This window comes from Eretmochelys imbricata, chromosome 13, assembly GCF_965152235.1.
Source record: "Eretmochelys imbricata isolate rEreImb1 chromosome 13, rEreImb1.hap1, whole genome shotgun sequence".
Taxonomy (NCBI): Eukaryota; Metazoa; Chordata; order Testudines; family Cheloniidae; genus Eretmochelys; species Eretmochelys imbricata.
The window spans coordinates 2,218,173-2,237,156 of record NC_135584.1 but is presented as its reverse complement, the minus strand read 5'-3'; the positions used below and the strand labels follow the sequence as shown (position 1 = coordinate 2,237,156).

At 44.7% G+C, this 18,984-nt stretch overlaps 1 protein-coding gene across 1 annotated transcript in view; it reads right to left on the bottom strand.

Moving 5' to 3' along the window:
* The window catches only part of NOL4L (nucleolar protein 4 like), a 103,152-nt gene that overhangs the window by 49,821 nt on the left and 34,347 nt on the right, over positions 1 to 18,984 (bottom strand). Inside the window, 1 exon segment of the mRNA XM_077832103.1 lies at positions 15,458 to 15,567. Coding sequence (XP_077688229.1) covers positions 15,458 to 15,567 — 110 coding nt within the window.

The window sequence follows — 18,984 nt, the reverse complement described above, 5'->3', positions numbered from 1 at the left end:
CAGGAAGCATCCGGCAGATCCCTCTGGCTCCTAGAGGTGGGGTAGCGTAGCTGGGGGGGAGCAGGGGAGCAGCCACTCCCCCCACCAATCACATCATAAGTGGCGCCTTAGGCACCGATCCCCTGGGTGCTCCGGGACTGGAGCACCCACGGGGAGAATTTGGTGGGGGCAGAGCACCCACCGGCAGCTCCCCGCCTCGCGCCCGGCCCCAGCTCACCTCCGCTCCTCCTCCGCCTCCTCCCCTGAACATGCTGCCCTGCTCTGCTTCTCCGCCTCTCCCCCAGTTTCCCGTGAATCAGCTGTTTGCGCGGGAAGCCTGGGAGGGCTGAGAGGCAGGCAGTGGCTTTGCGCTCAGGCCCAGGAAGGTGGAGGTGAGCTGGGGTGGGGAGCAGTTCCCCTGCGGCGCCCCACTCCACCCCACTCCCGGGTTACCTGCTGAGGCGTGGGCGGCCCTCCTTGCCCCCCCCCGCCCCCGCTCCCCTCTGCTCCGCCTCCACCTCCCTGGGCCTGAGCGCAAAGCTGCCACTTGCTTCTCACCCTCCCAGGCTTCCCGGCAAAGAGCTGATTCATGGGAAGCTGGGGGGGCGGAGAAGCAGAGTGGGGCGGTGCGTTCAGGGGAGGAGGCGGAGGTGAGGTGAGCTGGGACCGGGCAAGGAGCTGCCGGTGGGTGCTCTGCACCCACCAAATTTTCCCCATGGGTGCTCCAGCCCTGGAGCACCCACGGAGGTGGCGCCTAAGGCGCCACTTTTGGCCAGTTGTTAAATCTAGAAGACCTTTTAGAACCGGTTGTCCCTCTAAAAGGGCTTCTAAATTTAACAACTGGTTCCAGTGAACCAGTGCGAACCAGCTCCAGCTCACCACTGGGTACCAGATAGCTCAGGACCGGCCTCTCTTGGCACCGCAGCTGCCTCTCAGGGAACACAGAGCTGTTTAGCAGCACACAGCAACACTACACAATAGTTTGGGACAGGAAATAAAGACTATTATGTTCAACTAAAAACAGAGGAGTTTAGGGAGGTGGACTGTAATTTGGCCAAGGCACCAGGGTTAATACCTTTATTCTTACATAAAGTGCCATGTGATCCTCAATAACAACAAAGGGTTAGGGCCTCGTTTCACATCTCATCTGGAATATGGAAGCTTCAGCAGCCTGGTTTGTCTCACCCAGCCCAAGTTTTGCATCAAATTGTTTTGTTTGTACTTGGACAAGTGCACTGAGCACACAATGCTATCTTACAAAGTCTGGGAAATCTACTCTGGGAAAAAATGTTTGTAATGACCTACACAGTCTAAAAGCTTTTAAGATTCAGTCTAGTTTTTACTATCCTCAGTGTTATGGTTAATTATAATAATTAAAAAATTACATTCATTCAAAGCAAGCCGTTCATACAGTCATCATCTAGCCTGACTCCTGATATAGCACAGGCCATTAAATTTCACCGTTACCCCTGCATTGAGCCCAATAACTTGTGTTTGCCTAAAGCAGGGGTGGCCACCCTGTGGCTCAGGAGCCACATGTGGCTCTTCAGAAGTTAATATGCGGCTCCTTGTACAGGCACCAACTTTCCAATGTGCCAGGAGGTGCTCACTGCTCAACCCCTGGCTCTGCCACAGGCCCTTTTTCCAGCCCTCGAATAATTTTTATGGCTCTTTTCTGCACCCTCTCCAGTTTCTCAACAGCCCTTTAAGAATGTGGACACCAGAACTGGACACAGTATTCCAGTATCTGTCTCACCAGTGCCATTTACAGAGGTAAAATCATCTCCTTATTCCTACTCCCCTCTTTACATATCTAGGGATCACATTTGCCTTTTTGTCCTAGCATCACATTGGGAGCTCATGTTGACTGCTTGTCCACTCTGACCCCTAAACCTTTTTCAGAGTCCCTGCTTTCCTGGATACATTCTGTAGGTATGACCTGCATTCCTTGTAATTAGATGCATTACTTTACTTTGGCTGTTAAAACACCATTTGTTTGAATGGGCCCGGCTTACCAAAGGACGCAGATTGTTCTACCTGCCTTGTCTTCATGATTATTTACTACTCCACCAACCTTTTTCATTTCCAGATTTTATCAACAGGGATTCTATATTTCCACCTGATTTGATGAAAATGTTGAATAGCAACGGGCCTAGTACTGATCCCTGTGGAACCCCAGTAGATACACCCCCATTTGACGAACAATGATGAATTAAAGGAGAGGAATATAATTAATGCCAGTCAACATAATTTTAATGGAAAATAGGGCTTGTCAAACAAACCTGATTTCATCCTTTAAGGAGATCTGTCAGTTTGCTGATTCTTAATCCATTTAAGGTGTGCTTTATTGATACTGAATAGTGCTAATTTTTTAGCTGAACCGCCTTACAAAAGTCTATTACACCCATGCAGCTACCTTTATCAACTACACCTGTAATCTCCTTAAAGAATGAAATCAGGTTTGTTTGACAAGATCTATTTCCCATAAAAATTATGTTGAGTGGCATTAATTATATTCCTATCCTTTAATTCTTTATCAACTGAATCCCTTATAATCTTTTTCTTTATTTTGCCCAGGACTGGCCTATCTTTCTTGCCCTTTTTGAATATTGGCACAACATTAGAACTCTTCTAGTCTTTTGGAATTTCCCCAGCATTCCAAGATTTGTTAAAAATTAACATCAGTGAGCCAGAACTCTCCTCCACCAACTCTTTTAGGACTCTTGGATTCAAGTTATTTGGACCTGATGATTTAATCCTTTTATCCTCAGTAAAAGTTGTTTAACAACCTCATTAGTTACTAATGGACTGGAAAGTACTTCATTATCTTCATGTGATATGAGTATATCAACCTGCTTCATTCCAGATACAGAACAGAAATTTTTACTGAACACTTCTGCCTTTTCTGAATCACGATTAACAATTTTACCATCTCCACTGAATAATGAGCCTATACCATTGTTAGGATTTCTTTTGTTCCTAATATACTTTTTAAAAAACCTCTTTATTGTCCTTAGCTCTGCCAGCCATGGATTTTTCCCTGATACCTTTGCTTTCCTTATCAATTTTCTACACTTCACAACTTCTAAGTTATATCAGTTGTTAGTCACTTCCCCCTTTTTCCATTTGTTATGTGTGGCTTTTTTATTTTTAATTGCTGCCTGCACTTTGCCACTTAACATGGATGGTCTGTTAACCAAAGTTGTCCTCTTTCTTGATGGTGGAATCATGGCTTTTTGGCCTTCTAATAAGCTCTTCTTAAAGAACTCCCAGTTTTCATTCACATTTTCCTGTCTAAATTTTTCCTCCCAATCAATTTTTCTCATAATTTTCTTCAGATTTGGGAAATTAGCCTACTTGAGGTACCAAATCTATATAAGGTTGGTTGGGACTGTCCTCTGTTTGCCCATGTTGAACGTAATCAGGTTAGATCATTGCTCCTAAGCAACCACCAACTTCCAATTCAGTGATTAATTTATCTTTATGCATCAGAATGAGATCCAAAACAGTTACCTCATGTTGGGTGCAATACCCTTTGTGTTAGAAAATTTATCATCTGTAATTTTTAGAAACTCTAATGATGATTAACTACTGGCAGCATGAGACTTCCAGCATATGTCTCCCAACTTGAAGTCCCCCATAAAATGCCAGGAAAGTTACAGGTGACAGGATGGGTATAAACTGGTATGAGAGTACAGGCTGAACGCAGAATATAGATATGGCTGTAAATTTTAAAGGGCAATATAGTTTAAACCACACAAATACAATCCTGAACACTGCTCTAATACAGCTTTCACCAAAACAACAAGGCAACAGAGATTGTGACAATGAACTTATCTTGAGTGGTTTACACAAAATAATTCGCAAGAGAAGGGGGAAAAACAATACATGAAAGTAGTGAAATTCTTAAATTTAGAACCATTTTGTCCCCAAATATTATTCACTGGATAATTTTTATCATCGTTAAGAGTTTCAAGCCAATATTCAGAGTTGAATCAAAAGGCTAATATACATACTAACTTGCACCAATTCAATGTAATTGATTTCCTGAAACCAATTTAGTTATTTTGCTGAAAGTCTATGTGTTGATAATTACTAACTTTAGCTAAACTGACTTCAGCCTTATTCTGAAATAAGCCTGTCAACACAGAGAATTGCACTGAAATAACTAAATCGGTTTTAATTCACAGCTATTATTATTTCATTGTAAGTCTGTGTGTAGCCCAGTCTTAAGTGAGGCTAGAGAAGAGCTAAGTTGTGGAATTTATATCTTTTTCTGATTCCCTTGCTACTTGTACCAGCTACTTAAGACTCCTTCGGCTCCCTTTGACTTACACCCATTTGCCAATACATAATTTGTACTTGTCTCTCACTGCAACCTCTGTTTTTCTTCTTGGCATTGTATTTATCAGTATTTAATTTAGGAACCAAAGGAGATTCTTCTTCAGGGCAGAAGAGGGCAAAAAATATCTCTGCAAAATAACATTTATTTTCAAGTGACTGAGTGAATGCAGTGCTCATGAGAGGAAGGGATAAAAGTCCTGGCTACAGCCAAGCAGCACGATATGTTTCCCTGTACAATTTTGCCAAATACAACTTCCTCCAGTACTGTAACACTCTCTGTTGTCCCAGCTATGGGTCCCCGCAGACAGCTCGGTCCAGGCACCTTAATCCTGACCTGTGACACCTTAGCCCAGAGCAGCAGCTGCCAATCATGGCAAATTTGATGTTGGTTCTGTGAGCTGCACAAAGGGATGAGACTACCAAACTCACTCTCACGTGACACAAGTCAGTTCTGAACTAAAGATCCTGAAGAGGAAAACCTTGTGTGCTACATAGAGCCAGTCCCAATATTGCCAAGACTGCCGCAGATTTTAGAAACCCTGTCCCAAGAATTTGCATTGCTGACAAAAGACCCTAGGCTATACCTTTTTCCTGCTACCTGGGGCTGCTCTGAACTGTGGGGCAGGCAAACGGAGAGGTTAGCAGCTGACAAACTTCTTTCCCAGCCAACCTAACTTAGCTCTCTCTGTGCCTCTGCCTTCCCCCAGCTCCAGCTCTGCTTGTCTCATTGCAAGCCTAGAGTTAAGAATGGGGGTGAATCCCAAGCAGGCTGGCTTGATAGAAACTCTCCGAGGATGTCTGAGAACTTGATTAATGAGTACAGCATGGAGAAGGCAGAGGAGAGGGAGCCAGGAGGACTCAATATTGCATACAAACTATTGTAGACACAGGGATCCTTTCATCCCTTAGTCCCCCAGCTGGCGCTTGATCCTGAAGGGTGTTTAGCAACCTCCACTCCCCTTGACTTGAGTTGGACTGGAAGGTGCTCACTACCTTTCACGATTATGCCTCTGATATGGAGAAAATGTTTCCTGAAAACCTGTTCTGCATACACCTCATCCTGCCCTCCTAGCACATCTCAAACTCCCACTGAAATCAGTGGGAGCTTGGGATGTGTAAGGAATGCAGGACTGGGCCAGGCCCTACCATTCCTCCCAATCTCTTAATATAGCACAAGTTAGTGTGGGAAACCTACAGCCACCAGTAGAAAGCTTATGCTAGTTCAGCTCCAACAGCAGCTCCTGCCATTTGCTCATTATATAATCTCCTGGCCTGTTTCTGTATCATTTATACCTGGTTACCAAACCCCAGATTGGACTGTATTGAAACTGCCAAAACAGCAGCATGTCCAGATCAGAGGGAGTCAATCTGGCATTTCAATTTAAAGATTTGTTCCTTTTAAAGTCTTTAGAGTCTGCCAGGCATTGTGTAAGATAGAAGGTCTTAATGGAAGTCATGCTGAATGGCTTAGTATGAATACTGAAAAAATAAATTCAGGACTGAGCTGGAATAAAACCAGAAGGAACAACTGCCCCAAACTTGGACTACCCAAGCATTTAAAAAATGATAGTAATTCATCATTTAAAAATTAGGTGGCAAGGCTAAACATTAGGGCTAAACAGCAAACATTTTCTTTTTGCTCTTTTTAATTACTAGCTTGTAACAGTCAGGAGTTCAGCAGATACTGTAGTGCACCAGCAGTCATCCTACAGTGAGTTACTTCTGCACAATGTAGAAAGTGTAAGGGGCTGAGTCTCCTCTCACACCTGTGCGAATTTGTTTAAAACCAGTGTGAGAGGAGACTCAGGCCCCAGGAGCCTCTGCATGTTCTTGTGATCTTAAACTAAGTGGTCTGAGTCATAATTCTGCTCTGAGTTATGCCAGAGTAAATCTATTGACTCCAATGGAGGTATTCCAGATTTTCTTAGGAGTGAGAATAGAATTTGGTCTGTGGTTTTCAGAGTAACCTCATTACTCATGGGGAGCTATTTTGTAATGTTGCTTTCCAAGGTCTGTACTCTCTGCAGGAGCCCCTTCTTGTCATTTATGAAGGCTCAAGTAGACACTCCTGATTTTACTATCTTCTTTGTTCCTCAGCACAGATAAAACATTCTAATATTCTTCCAGTCTGTGCTTCCTTTTGAAGACACTGCTATTTTAATATTCGCGTGTCTAGCAGCACCCGTAAATCATAGACATGGCACACAATTTTTCCTGGATAATGAAGTTAAAAGGCCATCTTGACATCCATTCATTTAATGGTTTCAGTAGATCAGTTACCCCAAGAAAAGTGAGTTCCCCATGGTGCTGCTGGGCACAATTAATCATTTATGGCAGAAGCCAAGAGGAACACAAGTCAGTTATTTACTTTACTTCTATTAGTGCCACCAAATGCTAGTTGATTGCATGGCAATAAGGTGACATTGCTTTAAAGATGAACTAGAAAGCAATAAATAATTATTTAAAACTGTGTTTGTGATGTACAAAAAGAACCTCAAAATGTGTTCGCTTCCACTTCTTCTTAGAAACAGGTCCTGATTCTTGGAGGACTTTTGCAGTCCTTGGGGCATTTGGAACATCATAGCTGGAGATCGAAACCAGAGCTGCAGCTTTCTAATCCTAAAACTCCACATCCTCTCTGCCTCAACTGGGGACTGGGAGAGCAGCAACCTCTAGCTGTGTTTCACATTTCATGTCTTCCAAAGACTGCCCAAGTCCTCCAGAAAAAAGAGCAACATCATTACCTGATGTTTCTAATGTAGAATACAAACAGGGGGAAAATGGGAGGGGGGGAACGAGGCCTTTTTATTATTATTCATCACACACAGCAAGATCACCTTTACACTTATTTTCTACACAGTTCTAGGGATAGTGGGGAAGAGAAAACATGGGTTTCTTGAGCTCTAGCTGGCAAGCCAGGCACCTGACATTGGTGAAAATTGTAAGGATTTGCCCATCAGCTCTCCTGTCCTTCAGTCCCCAGTCTTTCCAAGCTAAAGTTGCCATGAGACTGCTTCCTTGAGGAGATCACCCACCCATCTGTATTCTGCATTCAGTGTTCCAGGATGCAAATCAGCCTCTTTTTCCTTAGTCTTTGGATTCTCCTGTAAATGTCAACTCAAGTAGAAATTCCAGTTGAAAACTTTCAACTGGTTCCAGTTGGCCAGCTAGGTTTTGGAACAAACAATGGCTCTGTTGGTTGTGGGGGCCACTAGTCCTTGACAAACCAGTACAAAGCAACAGAATCCAAAGGAAAACATTAGAAATTAACAGAGACCAGCCAAAGGACTCTAATAAAGATGACCTGAATGTCAGCTAGAGAGGGCTTCAACATGATTCAATAATGTGGTCCAGGCTCCTCCATCCAGGCAATCCTGAGCACAGCACCGCTGAGGGGCCGCTGCACTGTAATATAGTTCCCCACGCAGTCAGTCAGTCTCTATGGACAGGCCCTAAAACTACCCTGGAAAATTTAACTTTAGGTAATGTGTCCCTTTGCTCACAGACTTGGAGACCTTTGGGCAGATTTTCAAAAGAGCTCAGCTCCCATTTAGATGGCTAAAGAAATTGGCCAGATTTTCACAAGTGCGAAACAGCTCGCGCTCAGAACCATGGGAGATGCTGTATGCTGAGCATGTTCAGAAATCTGGTCCATTGTGAATTAACCCTCTTAGGCCATGTCTACACTAGAGAGCTTACACAGGCACAACTGTATCAATGCAGCTACCCAGCTGTAAGATTGCTTGTGTAGCCACTCTATGCTGATGGGAGAGAGCTCTCCCGTCAGCATTATAAAACCACCTCCATGAGCGGCGGTAGCTATGTCAGCGGGAGATGCTCTCTCACCAACATAACACTGTCCACGCCAGGACTCTGTTAGTGTAATTTATGTGGCTTAGGGTTTGTTTTTTTTCAAATCCTGGAGCAACATAAGTTATATTGACAAAAGTGGTAGTGTAGACGTGGCCTTAATTCTTACTCCTTTCGTAGCTGTTTTGCCCATAATAATTGGCATTAAGATGCCTTCATAGATTATAAGCCAGAAGAGACATTCTGATCATTTTAGTCTCACCTCTTGTGTAACCCAGGCCATAAGACCTTCCTGAATTAATTTTTACTTTAAACTAGAGCAGATCTTTTAGAAAAACACCCAGTCTTGATTTAAACATTTCCAATGATGAAGAATCCACCACAATCCTTGGTAAATTGTTCCAATGGTTAATTACCCTCACTGTTAAAATTATGCAGCTTCCTTCTAGTCTGAATTTGTCTAGCTTCAACTTCTGGCCATTGGATCTTGTTGTCTTTTTCTGCTAAACTACGGCGCCCTCTGTTATCACATTTCTGTTCCTCATGTAGGTACTTATAGACTGTGCTCATCACTTCTTAACCTTCTCTTTGTTAAACTAAGCAGAGTGAGTTCCCTGAGTCATTCACTATAGGGTATTTTTTCAATCCTTTAAGTATTCTTGTGATTCTTCTGTAAACCTTCTCAAGTTCATCAGCATCCTTCTTGACTTGTATAAACTGGAGAGGGTTTGGAGAAGAGGCATAAGAATGATTAAAAGTTTGGAAACCATGCCTTGTAGTAAAACACTCAAAAAACCTTGAATTATCGTATGTGCAACTCCTGTGTCCACTTCACTTTTCCTTCACTAATACCGTAACCCTGTCAGGGTCCAATGCATTAGTGACTGTTCTAGGCACTCGGTCACCCAGAAGAAGTCAGAAAATGTCCTTAAGGCTCAAGGTTGAGGGCACCCAGGACACACTGGCTCTCCCAAATATCCCCTCAGGATTAGGTCATGCAGCTAAATCTGATGGAAAGTCCTTTTCCTGTGGAAATTTGAACAGCAGCACTCATCTCTGGCTGCTCTTCTGCTCCCAGGAATCTCACTGGAGTTTAAGCAGCAGACTGAAGGGCAAACTATCAACATTGAATAATTTCCTCCCTCAGTTGTTATATCTTGGAAAGCCTTATGGAGCAGTGTACTCACCTAACCAAGAAACGCTGGTGACAAGAGGAAGAGTTCACAGGATGATATGCCTGATAAACTGAGGGTGAGAAAATATCGGCATTGTGAAGAACAGCTGCAACCCAGGCGACATGTACTGGTTGATGAAGGTAGAGCTGATTATATGCAGAGTGGAAGCAGCTCGAGACGGTAGCCAGTGTATCTGCTTTCTAATTCAATGGGCATTTGGTGAAGCAAAGGGAAAAAGAAACAACAAACTAAAAATCCATGAAATTGCATACTGAGGGACAAGAATGTGACCAATTCAGATTTCTTTTTTCAAAACTAGAAGATCTAAGAGAGGCCAGAGTGAATTAGGTAAACAATGTGATACTTTTCCTTGAGCTAAGAAATCATTTAGGGCCTGAATCCTATTGTTCCAAGTGGGGCATAACTCCTGTTGACATTAATGGGAATTTTTTTCTGAATAAGTATTTCAGGATTGGGTCCTTTAAATATCCTAATCCTCAGGCCACATAGGTCGGTCTTCTTCAAGGATTCTGGGATCTTCATATTTTGCAGAAAGCATGGTTTTTCATGTTGCAGAGTTGGCACTGGATGTGGAAGATTACAGTCAAATCCATGGTGCAGAGTAACATTTGCAGAGCTATTGGGCTAACTGAAGGCCCAGCCCTGCAGAATTTACTCATGCTAAACTCCTATTGAAGAAATCAGTGAAGGTGGTGGTACTGGGCCCATACTTATGAGTTTTTGTCATGTGATATGGGGCCATTTCTTGCAACAGTAACTCCAAGTAGACATAGAAATGCCCACTGCTTAAACAGATGTTTAATATGGAAGAATTAATAGTGTTACAGCATCCAAGGGTCAGTCTGGCAAAAACGCTTTCCTCCCTTTATAAATATTTTATATTGATTTTTACGTAGTTACATAATTTATCTAAAGAGGGAAACACTTCACATCATAGTCACAAGGCTCAAATCCCATGAAATTCATGACACTCCTAGGCCTTATAAAGAACAAAATGGTCTGCTCTGGCACCCACAACATCACTGCGAACTTTGTCATTGACTTCAGTGGAAACAGGTCAAAGCCTTAGACTGCAGGCTCTTTGGAGCAGGGAACAGGTTTTATTTATACAGAGCCCAGACTTGCAAGGCGCTGAATAACCTTCAATTCCCACTAAATGTGGTGGGCGTTGAGGACACCCAGCTAGGGCTGCCAACTTTCTAAGTGCACAAAAATGAACACCCTTGCTCTGCTCCTTGCCCCACCCCTCCTGCTCTGGCTGCGGGTGCAGGCGCTGGGGATGAGGGGTTTGGGGTGCAGGAGGGGGCTCGGGCTGAGGGGTTCAGAGTGTAGGAGAGGGCTCTGGGCTGGTGCAGGGGGTTTGGGTACGGAGGGGTGTGAGGGCTCCAGCTGGGGGTGCAGGAGGGGGCTCTGGGCTGGGACCAAGGGTTCGAAGGGTGGAAGGGGGATCAGTGCTGGGGCAAGGGGTTGGGGTCAGGGGTGGAGGCTCAGGGTGGTGCTTATCTCAAGCAGCTCCCAGAAGCAGCATCATGCCCTGCTCCTGCTCTTACGCAGCCAACTGGTTCCCAGCCAATGGGAGCTATGGAGCTGGCGCTTGGGACAGAGGCAGTGAGTGGAGCCCCCGGCTGCCCCTATGCCTAGGAACAGGAGGGGGGACATGCTGCCACTTCCAGGAGCCGCACAGAGACACGGCAGGCAGGAAGCCTGCCTCAGCCCCGCTGCACCGCCGACCCGACTTTTAATGGCTCAGTTGGTGGTTCTGACCGAGCCACCAGGGTCCCATTTTGATTGGGCGTTCTGACTGAAAATCGGACACCTGGCAACCCTACACCCAGCAGGATCAAGCTCATGAGTTTGCAAAGTGTTGTGTAAATATACAGAACTACAGAAAAGCTTTATACAAAGAAGCATGAAACAGAGCCTCAGAATAACTATGTGCTCTATGAAACTTTATTTGCATAAACTTAAAACCCAAAAGCCACATCAGGAGTTGCAGTTGCTCAGCATTGCTCAGAATTTAGTCCTGAGGCTGTATAGCCTGATCAAAATCTCCAAGTAATTTAAATAAATGCCTTTAGCACCAGTGAAATAAAGAGCATCCATTTGGGGGAAGGAGTGAGCCAGCTAAGCGGATGTGAAACATTAGGATTTCCTTTTAACATTAAGCATGAAGATTTAAGTCACAGCAGCCTCTCAAATTAGCCACCACATCCTTGGGCAGAAATTGGTCGTCGCAGGACCCACTACCTTCACACAGCAGAAATGGCATGGATAAGTTACAAATGTAAGATTAGAATGGATAATACACAAACATTTGGTTCAGCCCCAGGCAGGAGGGATCCAGGGAGATTAGTCCATTTTAACAGATTGCCCCTCTGTCACTTTTTCCACTCTTTCCATCCTGAGCAAAATGATCCTCTTTAATCTTTGTCTGGCTGATTCCATATCCGGAAAAGATGAAAGTTCTATTATAAACAATATGACGCTTTTTGGGAAACTGAGGTGTAGCATCAGTTCCATAAGGTCTAACCTAATACTGGTTAACACCTTTCTCCTGTTCTGAACCACTGGGATAAGGTCAGGCAGAGGAGAACATTACTGTATTGGTACCTGATTTCCTGTTTGTTTCCTTTAATATGTGCTCTTGATCCATCACGTCCAGATGCATCACAGCTAAAGTAGAGTAACATTCATGTCTTCTTTCCACTACGGCACGCTCCCTCAAGCCCCATCCTCCCTACCCCGAGTGGTGCGCTCCTTCCTATCACCCAACCTCTCCCGACCCCTGCCTTGACACACTACCCTCTGCCCCACACCTCCTCGACTCCCACCCCCAGGTACAGCAGGCTCTCCTTTGCCCCACCCTGCCCCCCAGCTACGGCCACAATCGCCTCAAGCTTTCAGAGGTGTAGGTTATATTTCCAAATATTGTAGATCCTATTTACAGTGGGCCCTGCCTGGCCTGACTTCAGGGGGACTGCATGGCTGCAAGTGACGGCAGGATTTGGCTAGTATGTCCTGGTTTAAAAAGAACCTAGTACATTATCCATGACTGGAACCAGGCTTGAGGACTCTTTACTGACAGATATTCAGTATAATCATTTGGATGTATCTTTCTACTAACAAAGGAATTTTTTGAAGTGGTTTTAACCATGATCGGAGAGCCAGGATTCCTGGAATCTGTTCCCAGTTCTGTCACTGACTTGATGAGTGACCTTGGGCAAGTCACTTAGGGCCATTTTCAGAGGTGCTGAGTACCTCCAGCTTCCATTGACATCAGCTGTCTACCTGTCTGTCTTAGGAGTTCATATGGCAGCCCGTCAAAGTACTCTTGGAGTGTCTTCCACAGAAGATTAAATTGGCAATAGCGAAGTCCCTTGTGAACTTCAACTGGAGATGCAGGTGCTCAGTAACTCTGAAATTCAGACCCTTAACATCTCTATGCATCATTTCACCCATCTGTAAAACAGAGATAATAATACTTACCTATGTTACGGCGGTGTTGTAAGGTTTAATGAATGTAATCCTTGTATAGCGCTGTGAGAGCCTCAGATAACAATAGCTTCCGAAGTGCACAGCATACATTACAATGTTCTTCTTGTTATGCCTGTGTTGCTGTTCCCTGTTTCCTGGGCACTGCTGAGAGAATCTTGCCTCTTTTCTCTCATGAACTAGTAACTTATCAGGCTCCTCTCCACCTGCCCGTGTCCTCATGGTGATAACTCCTAATCTCCCCTCCAGTGAAGTCTCTGATGTATTTGACTTTGTATGTTTATGAACATAATTATTCTAATAGTTTCCTTATGGTGCTGTGGTTTCAAGGTACCTCTGTTTGCAAGTCCGAGCTCAAGACCAGGATAATGGAATACGGCACCTGAGAACCTTCTGCTGTTATCAGCTAATTAGTTTATTTTTTTGTTCTTATCTCCAGTCACCTTCTACTCCTGAGCTGGGGAGCCAGGGAGAGGGTTAGTTTCAGAAAGGGAAATAGATTCAGTTAGTAAAATCAAATAGCTCTGGGTATTGGTCTGCCCCAGCAGCAGCCACCTTGTTTGCAGCTTTCTACTCCCCACATTGGACTGTTTTCTAGGCTCAGTTAACCAGATGCAAAAGCATTTCTTGGTAGCAGTACATTTCCTATACATCTTTTTACTGACAGGTTCAAGAAGAGAACTTTGAGGACACACACTTGCTATTGCTGTAATTTATTGAGAAAAAATTCCAGACACAAACACTCCTGAACTCCAGAGTTCAAAACTCAGGTCCTACCCCAAATTCTACTGACTTCCAGGGTATTTAGGTTTGGCTCATTGTAGAGGTAAATTCAATCTGGAAATTCAAATCCATATTTATGAATTGGATCTGGGATTTTGGTTAAGATTCATCTCATATTTTTAGTGAATTGAGTTTTAGAGACCAGGGTAAGTCATCTCTTTCACAGAACAGGTAAAGCACAAGCAGTGATTAGGCAAACCTCCCACACAACCCTGCTAATATGCCTCGCCCCTGACGTGAAAGGACCTCTTCCTGTGTTGAGATAGGAGCTCAGTCTCCATGACCCATTTGGTCCATAGCCTTGCAGTAAAAAATGCCGATTATGGTGGGAGTTTTTGTGGACTGAGACCCACCAAACCCATTTCACAAAAGCCACTGAACAGTCAGCAAGTGTTAACAACTTTTGGTCACCCCATCCAAGGATGGACATAAAACCAGTGATCAGATTCTTTGTTTTGCTACTGATCCCGTGAGCCATCTAGCCTCTTGAACTGATCCAGTTTAGAATCCAATTTTCTCATGATGTTCAGAGCCAGTTTCTGAGGAAAAGAGGTTTTAGGCTGGTGAAGATGTAGAGCTGTCCATAATTTTACAGCATCAGACTCCACAGCTGATGGCAAAATCATTAGAACCCCCCAGTTTTTCACAGTTCTAAAACTCTAATATTACCCACTGCACAGAGGCTGTTAAACTCGGGTGTCCAGCATATGCAAGGAAAAGCTATGCCGAAGTGCACCCTCCAACATGTAACTTAGCCCCAGGGGAAGGTGTTTTTTCCACTGACCCAATGAAAAGATTCAACATCTATTTCCTCAGTCCCTGCAAATAACTGCAATCTGGCACTTTACATCCCTGCACTGAATTCTCTCTTTAGGCTGCCATCAGACAACAATCATCCATGGACTTCAACTTCACCGTTCAGGTTAACAATTTACCAATGCCTCCTGCTTGCTACAACACACACACACACCCCTCCTCAGCTCCTGGTGGTAACGGGGAGGTAGAGAGAAAAACAAAAGGGGATCAGACTCCAACCTCTATTTGCTGGGAAGAAAATCTGACACTTGATTTCTGAAGTGCCAGCAATGGAACTTTGTGGGGAGTCAGTAAAGTGTATTCTTTTTATAGTCTGTTTCCATGGTGCATTGAGGATCCCCTGGCAAATTCTGCAGCTGCAGAACGTTGGAAAATTCCATGGTCTAGGTATAATCATGTGGCAGTCTGCCCCCTCCATTCCCAAATCAAAATCCAGAGGCATAATATTGTCACCAAACAGCTGAGCCTCTTCCCAGCTGGAGACAAGAAGGAAGTGACTGGAGTTGACTCTCCAGCAAGATGCCGAACAACTCATGAAAAGAGAACACCTGAGCAACAGAAGCAAAGCCTAGGGATCAGTCCCGATCTGCTAAAGCCCTTCAGCAGTTTGGAAGATGGCAGAGAAATACATTCCTCTTCATCATGGATATTTTTATATTAATTTCACTTAAAACCACCATATGTCTAAAGAACATGCAGATAGTAATGAACAATAACTGCACTGAATACATTTCTGTTCCTCTCCTCCGTGCCCTTTTGGCAAAAACCTTGCATGGATTTTTAGAGACAGACTTTCAAAAACAAAATGTTGTGTGCATACAACCTACACACAGCAACACTGTCTGCAACCTGCATGTGCACACAAGCTAGACGTGCAAAACTGTTCCTGTGAAAATCTGGCCATCACTACTTTGAGCTGCCAAGCATCAGCCATTCACCCTACCCCTTCAGTCTGGACAGAAATCTGCTCTGCACCTGGTGCCTCTCAGCACCTCTTGGAGTAAGACACTCTGTTAGTCAGGAAGAGAGCAACTCACCTGCTCCTGTGAATTCATGACCCGCAGCTTCATTTGCTTCAGATAGGTGGAGGTGAGAGGCATGTTGTAGTCAATGATTCCAGAGACCAAAGAGGAGGGTGGCTCATTTTCTGAAGTGAAAAACAAAAGGAAAGCTGCTTTTAGATGTGGGAGCATTGCAGCACGGACCTGACACTGTACTACCATCAGCATTATTTAATATCTGAATTGCAGTCACCCCCCAAAGCCCCCATTCCGTATTTAGGCCCACAGTGCTACACGCTGCATAAATGCCCCACCCTGACAGGAATTCCCTTTCATTGCAATGAACCATCCTATGTGGAAATGGTTACACACAATGTAACATTTTTAGTTTGGGTGACTAAACATTAAACGCAGAATGAAACATCGAACCCTGCCAGAAGGCTCAAAACCACTTCTGTCCAAATGGAACACAGAGAGAGTTTCACAAACAACCAGCTTTTTCCAGCCAGTTGTAGTGCTGCAAAGTCACTAAACTGGGAGGAGAGGTAGATACGCTGGAGGGTAGGGATAAGATACAGAGGGCCCTAGACAAATTAGAGGATTGGGCCAAAAGAAATCTGATGAGGTTCAACAAGGACAAGTGCAGAGTCCTGCATTTAGGACGGAAGAACCCAATGCACAGCTACAGACTAGGGACCGAATGGCTCGGCAGCAGTTCTGCGGAAAAGGACCTAGGGGTGACAGTGGACGAGAAGCTGGATATGAGTCAGCAGTGTGCCCTTGTTGCCAAGAAGGCCAATGGCATTTTGGGATGTATAGGTAGGGGCATTGCGAGCAGATTGAGGCACGTGATCATCCCCCTCTATTCGACATTGGTGAGGCCTCATCTGGAGTACTGTGTCCAGTTTTGGGCCCCACACTACAAGAAGGATGTGGGAAAATTAGAAAGAGTCCAGCGGAGGGCAACAAAAATGATTAGGGGTCTGGAACACATGACTTATGAGGAGAGGCTGAGGGAACTGGGATTGTTTAGTCTGCGGAAGAGAAGAATGAGGGGGGATTTGATAGCTGCTTTCAACTACCTGAATGGGAGTTCCAAAGAGGATGGATCTAGACTGTTCTCAGTGGTAGCTGATGACAGAACAAGGAGTAATGGTCTCAAGTTGCAGTGGGGGAGGTTTAGGTTGGGTATTAGGAAAAACTTTTTCACTAGGAGGGTGGTGAAACACTGGAATGCATTACCTAGGGAGGTGGTGGAATCTCCTTCCTTAGATATCTTTAAGGTCAGGCTTGACAAAACCCTGGCTGGGTTGATTTAGTTGGGGATTGGTCCTGCTTTGAGCAGGGGGTTGGACTAGTTGACCTCCTGAGGTCCCTTCCAACCCTGATATTCTATGAAAGTCGCACCCATTGTCATGGATACTCCTTCATTTTGGGGTGAATGTTAAGGCAGTTTTGGAAGTATCTCCCTCTTGTGAGGGAGATTGTGTTTCAATGAGATAATTAAATAATCTTTTTATTTATTTATTTGCTTAAACTGTCCCTACTGACAGCTTTCTATACATCCACATGAAGACTTAGTGATCATCAGGAAGACAGATTCAGACCACTCAAGCAAACAGTATTTCCAGCCAGTCAAGTAGAGTCCACCGTAAAGCAAACTCTTAATTATTTTCTAGACCTTATGTCATCTCTCCCTTGTCCGCTAGGCCATAGGCATCGACTTCCTGAGTTCCCAGGGGGATGCTTGACCCCTGCTCCGTCCCAGGCCCCGCCCCCACTCCCACTCCACCGCTTCCCGCCCCTGCTCCTTCCCCTCTGGGGAACTAGCCCCAAATGAGAGAAATAGACAAAACTTCAAGAATGCATTCAGGGCAGCAGCCAACTGACCCGAGAGCAGCCAGTGGGCCATAGTGGAATAGCCATTGTCCCAAAGTCCATTGTTAATAAAATACTGTATCTTAATTTTCTTTCTTTTGGATGGCTGGATGTTGCCCTTCTCTTTCCCTGGCTTTGGTCAATAGATTAATTAACACTTCCTTGCCTGCATGTCACAAGCACACAAAATAACCCACTATCCTATGGGGGATAATGTTAACTAGTGAAACAAAAACTGCTAACAACCCAGAGCAGAAGGCACTCCTACAAACTGGTTGCAGGAAAGGGGAGAAAGCTCCCAGGGACACATATCATGTCTTTGCCAAATGGGACTAAAACTAATTCAGAGCATCGTAAGATTCAAATAAATAAATCTGCAGGCTAAAAGCTGTGCTGAGATCAGGCAGTCTCAAGCAGCATTAATGAAATGAAAACTATGATCATAGTAGGGTCTATGCGGTAATATGATCAGGCACCTGACTGGAGTTCCTGCAAAATACTATTTCCTAGCACTTGGTGACAGAACTTGGAAGCTGACACTTGCTCCAGAGCATGAGCTGGACCTGGCAAAGGACATTTAGAAAGAGCACCCAGCAAGTCTGAGCCTGTAGCCTCTCAATATCATGGCAAGACCTGATTGTAGAAGAAAAGAAAGAATCTAAGAGGACGGGTGGAAAAGAGCAGTGACTTCTTCAGGGAAGAAGGAAACACTGCACTTTCATCTGTGTATGTGGCCATAGTATCTTGGTGTACCCTATGGCTAGTGGTTTTTGTCTTCCCAAGAGCAGTCCCGTGTTATGAATCCAGTTTTAAGAAAAGAAGACTCATGCACAGAGTGAGAGAAGCATGCATTATGGGTTTGCAGCAGCTATAGAGCTAGTGTGATGGGGTACAGTCCCCACACCGTTGAATGAGGTCAGGTAGGCCCAATCAGCCAATTAAGCTGCAAACACAGGAGATGCAGGCTGAGTGGAGGCCGCTAATTAGAAGGAAGCTTACCTGTGAGGGAACAGGGAGTGTCTATAAAGCCATGAGGCTGGAAACAGTGTGAGAGGCAGCCTTCAGTCTCTCTCCCTGAGGCAAGGGAGAAGGAAGGGAAGCAAAGCTTAGAGGAGAGGAGAGGAAAGGAAAGTGATCAGGAACAGTCAGCATGGATTCACCAAGGGCAAGTCATGCCTGACTAATCTAATTGCCTTCTATGATGAGATAACTGGCTCTGTGGATGAAGGGAAAGCAGTGGACGTGTTGTTCCTTGACTTTAGCAAAGCTTTTGACATGGTCTCCCACCGTATTCTTGCCAGCAAGTTAAAGAAGTATGGGCTGGATGAATGGACTATAAGGTGGAGAGAAAGCTGGCTAGATTGTCGGGCTCAACGGGTAGTGACCAATGGCTCCATGTCTAGTTGGCAGGCGGTATCAAGTGGAGCGCCCCAGGGGTTGGTTCTGGGGCCGGTTTTGTTCAATATCTTCATAAATGATCTGGAGGATGGTGTGGATTGCACCCTCAGCAAGTTTGCAGATGACACTAAACTGGGAGGAGTGGTAGATACGCTGGAGGGCAGGGATAGGATACAGAGGGACCTAGATAAATTGGAGGATTGGGCCAAAAGAAATCTGATGAGGTTCAACAAGGACAAGTGCAGAGCCCTGCACTTAGGACGGAAGAATCCAATGCACCGCTACAG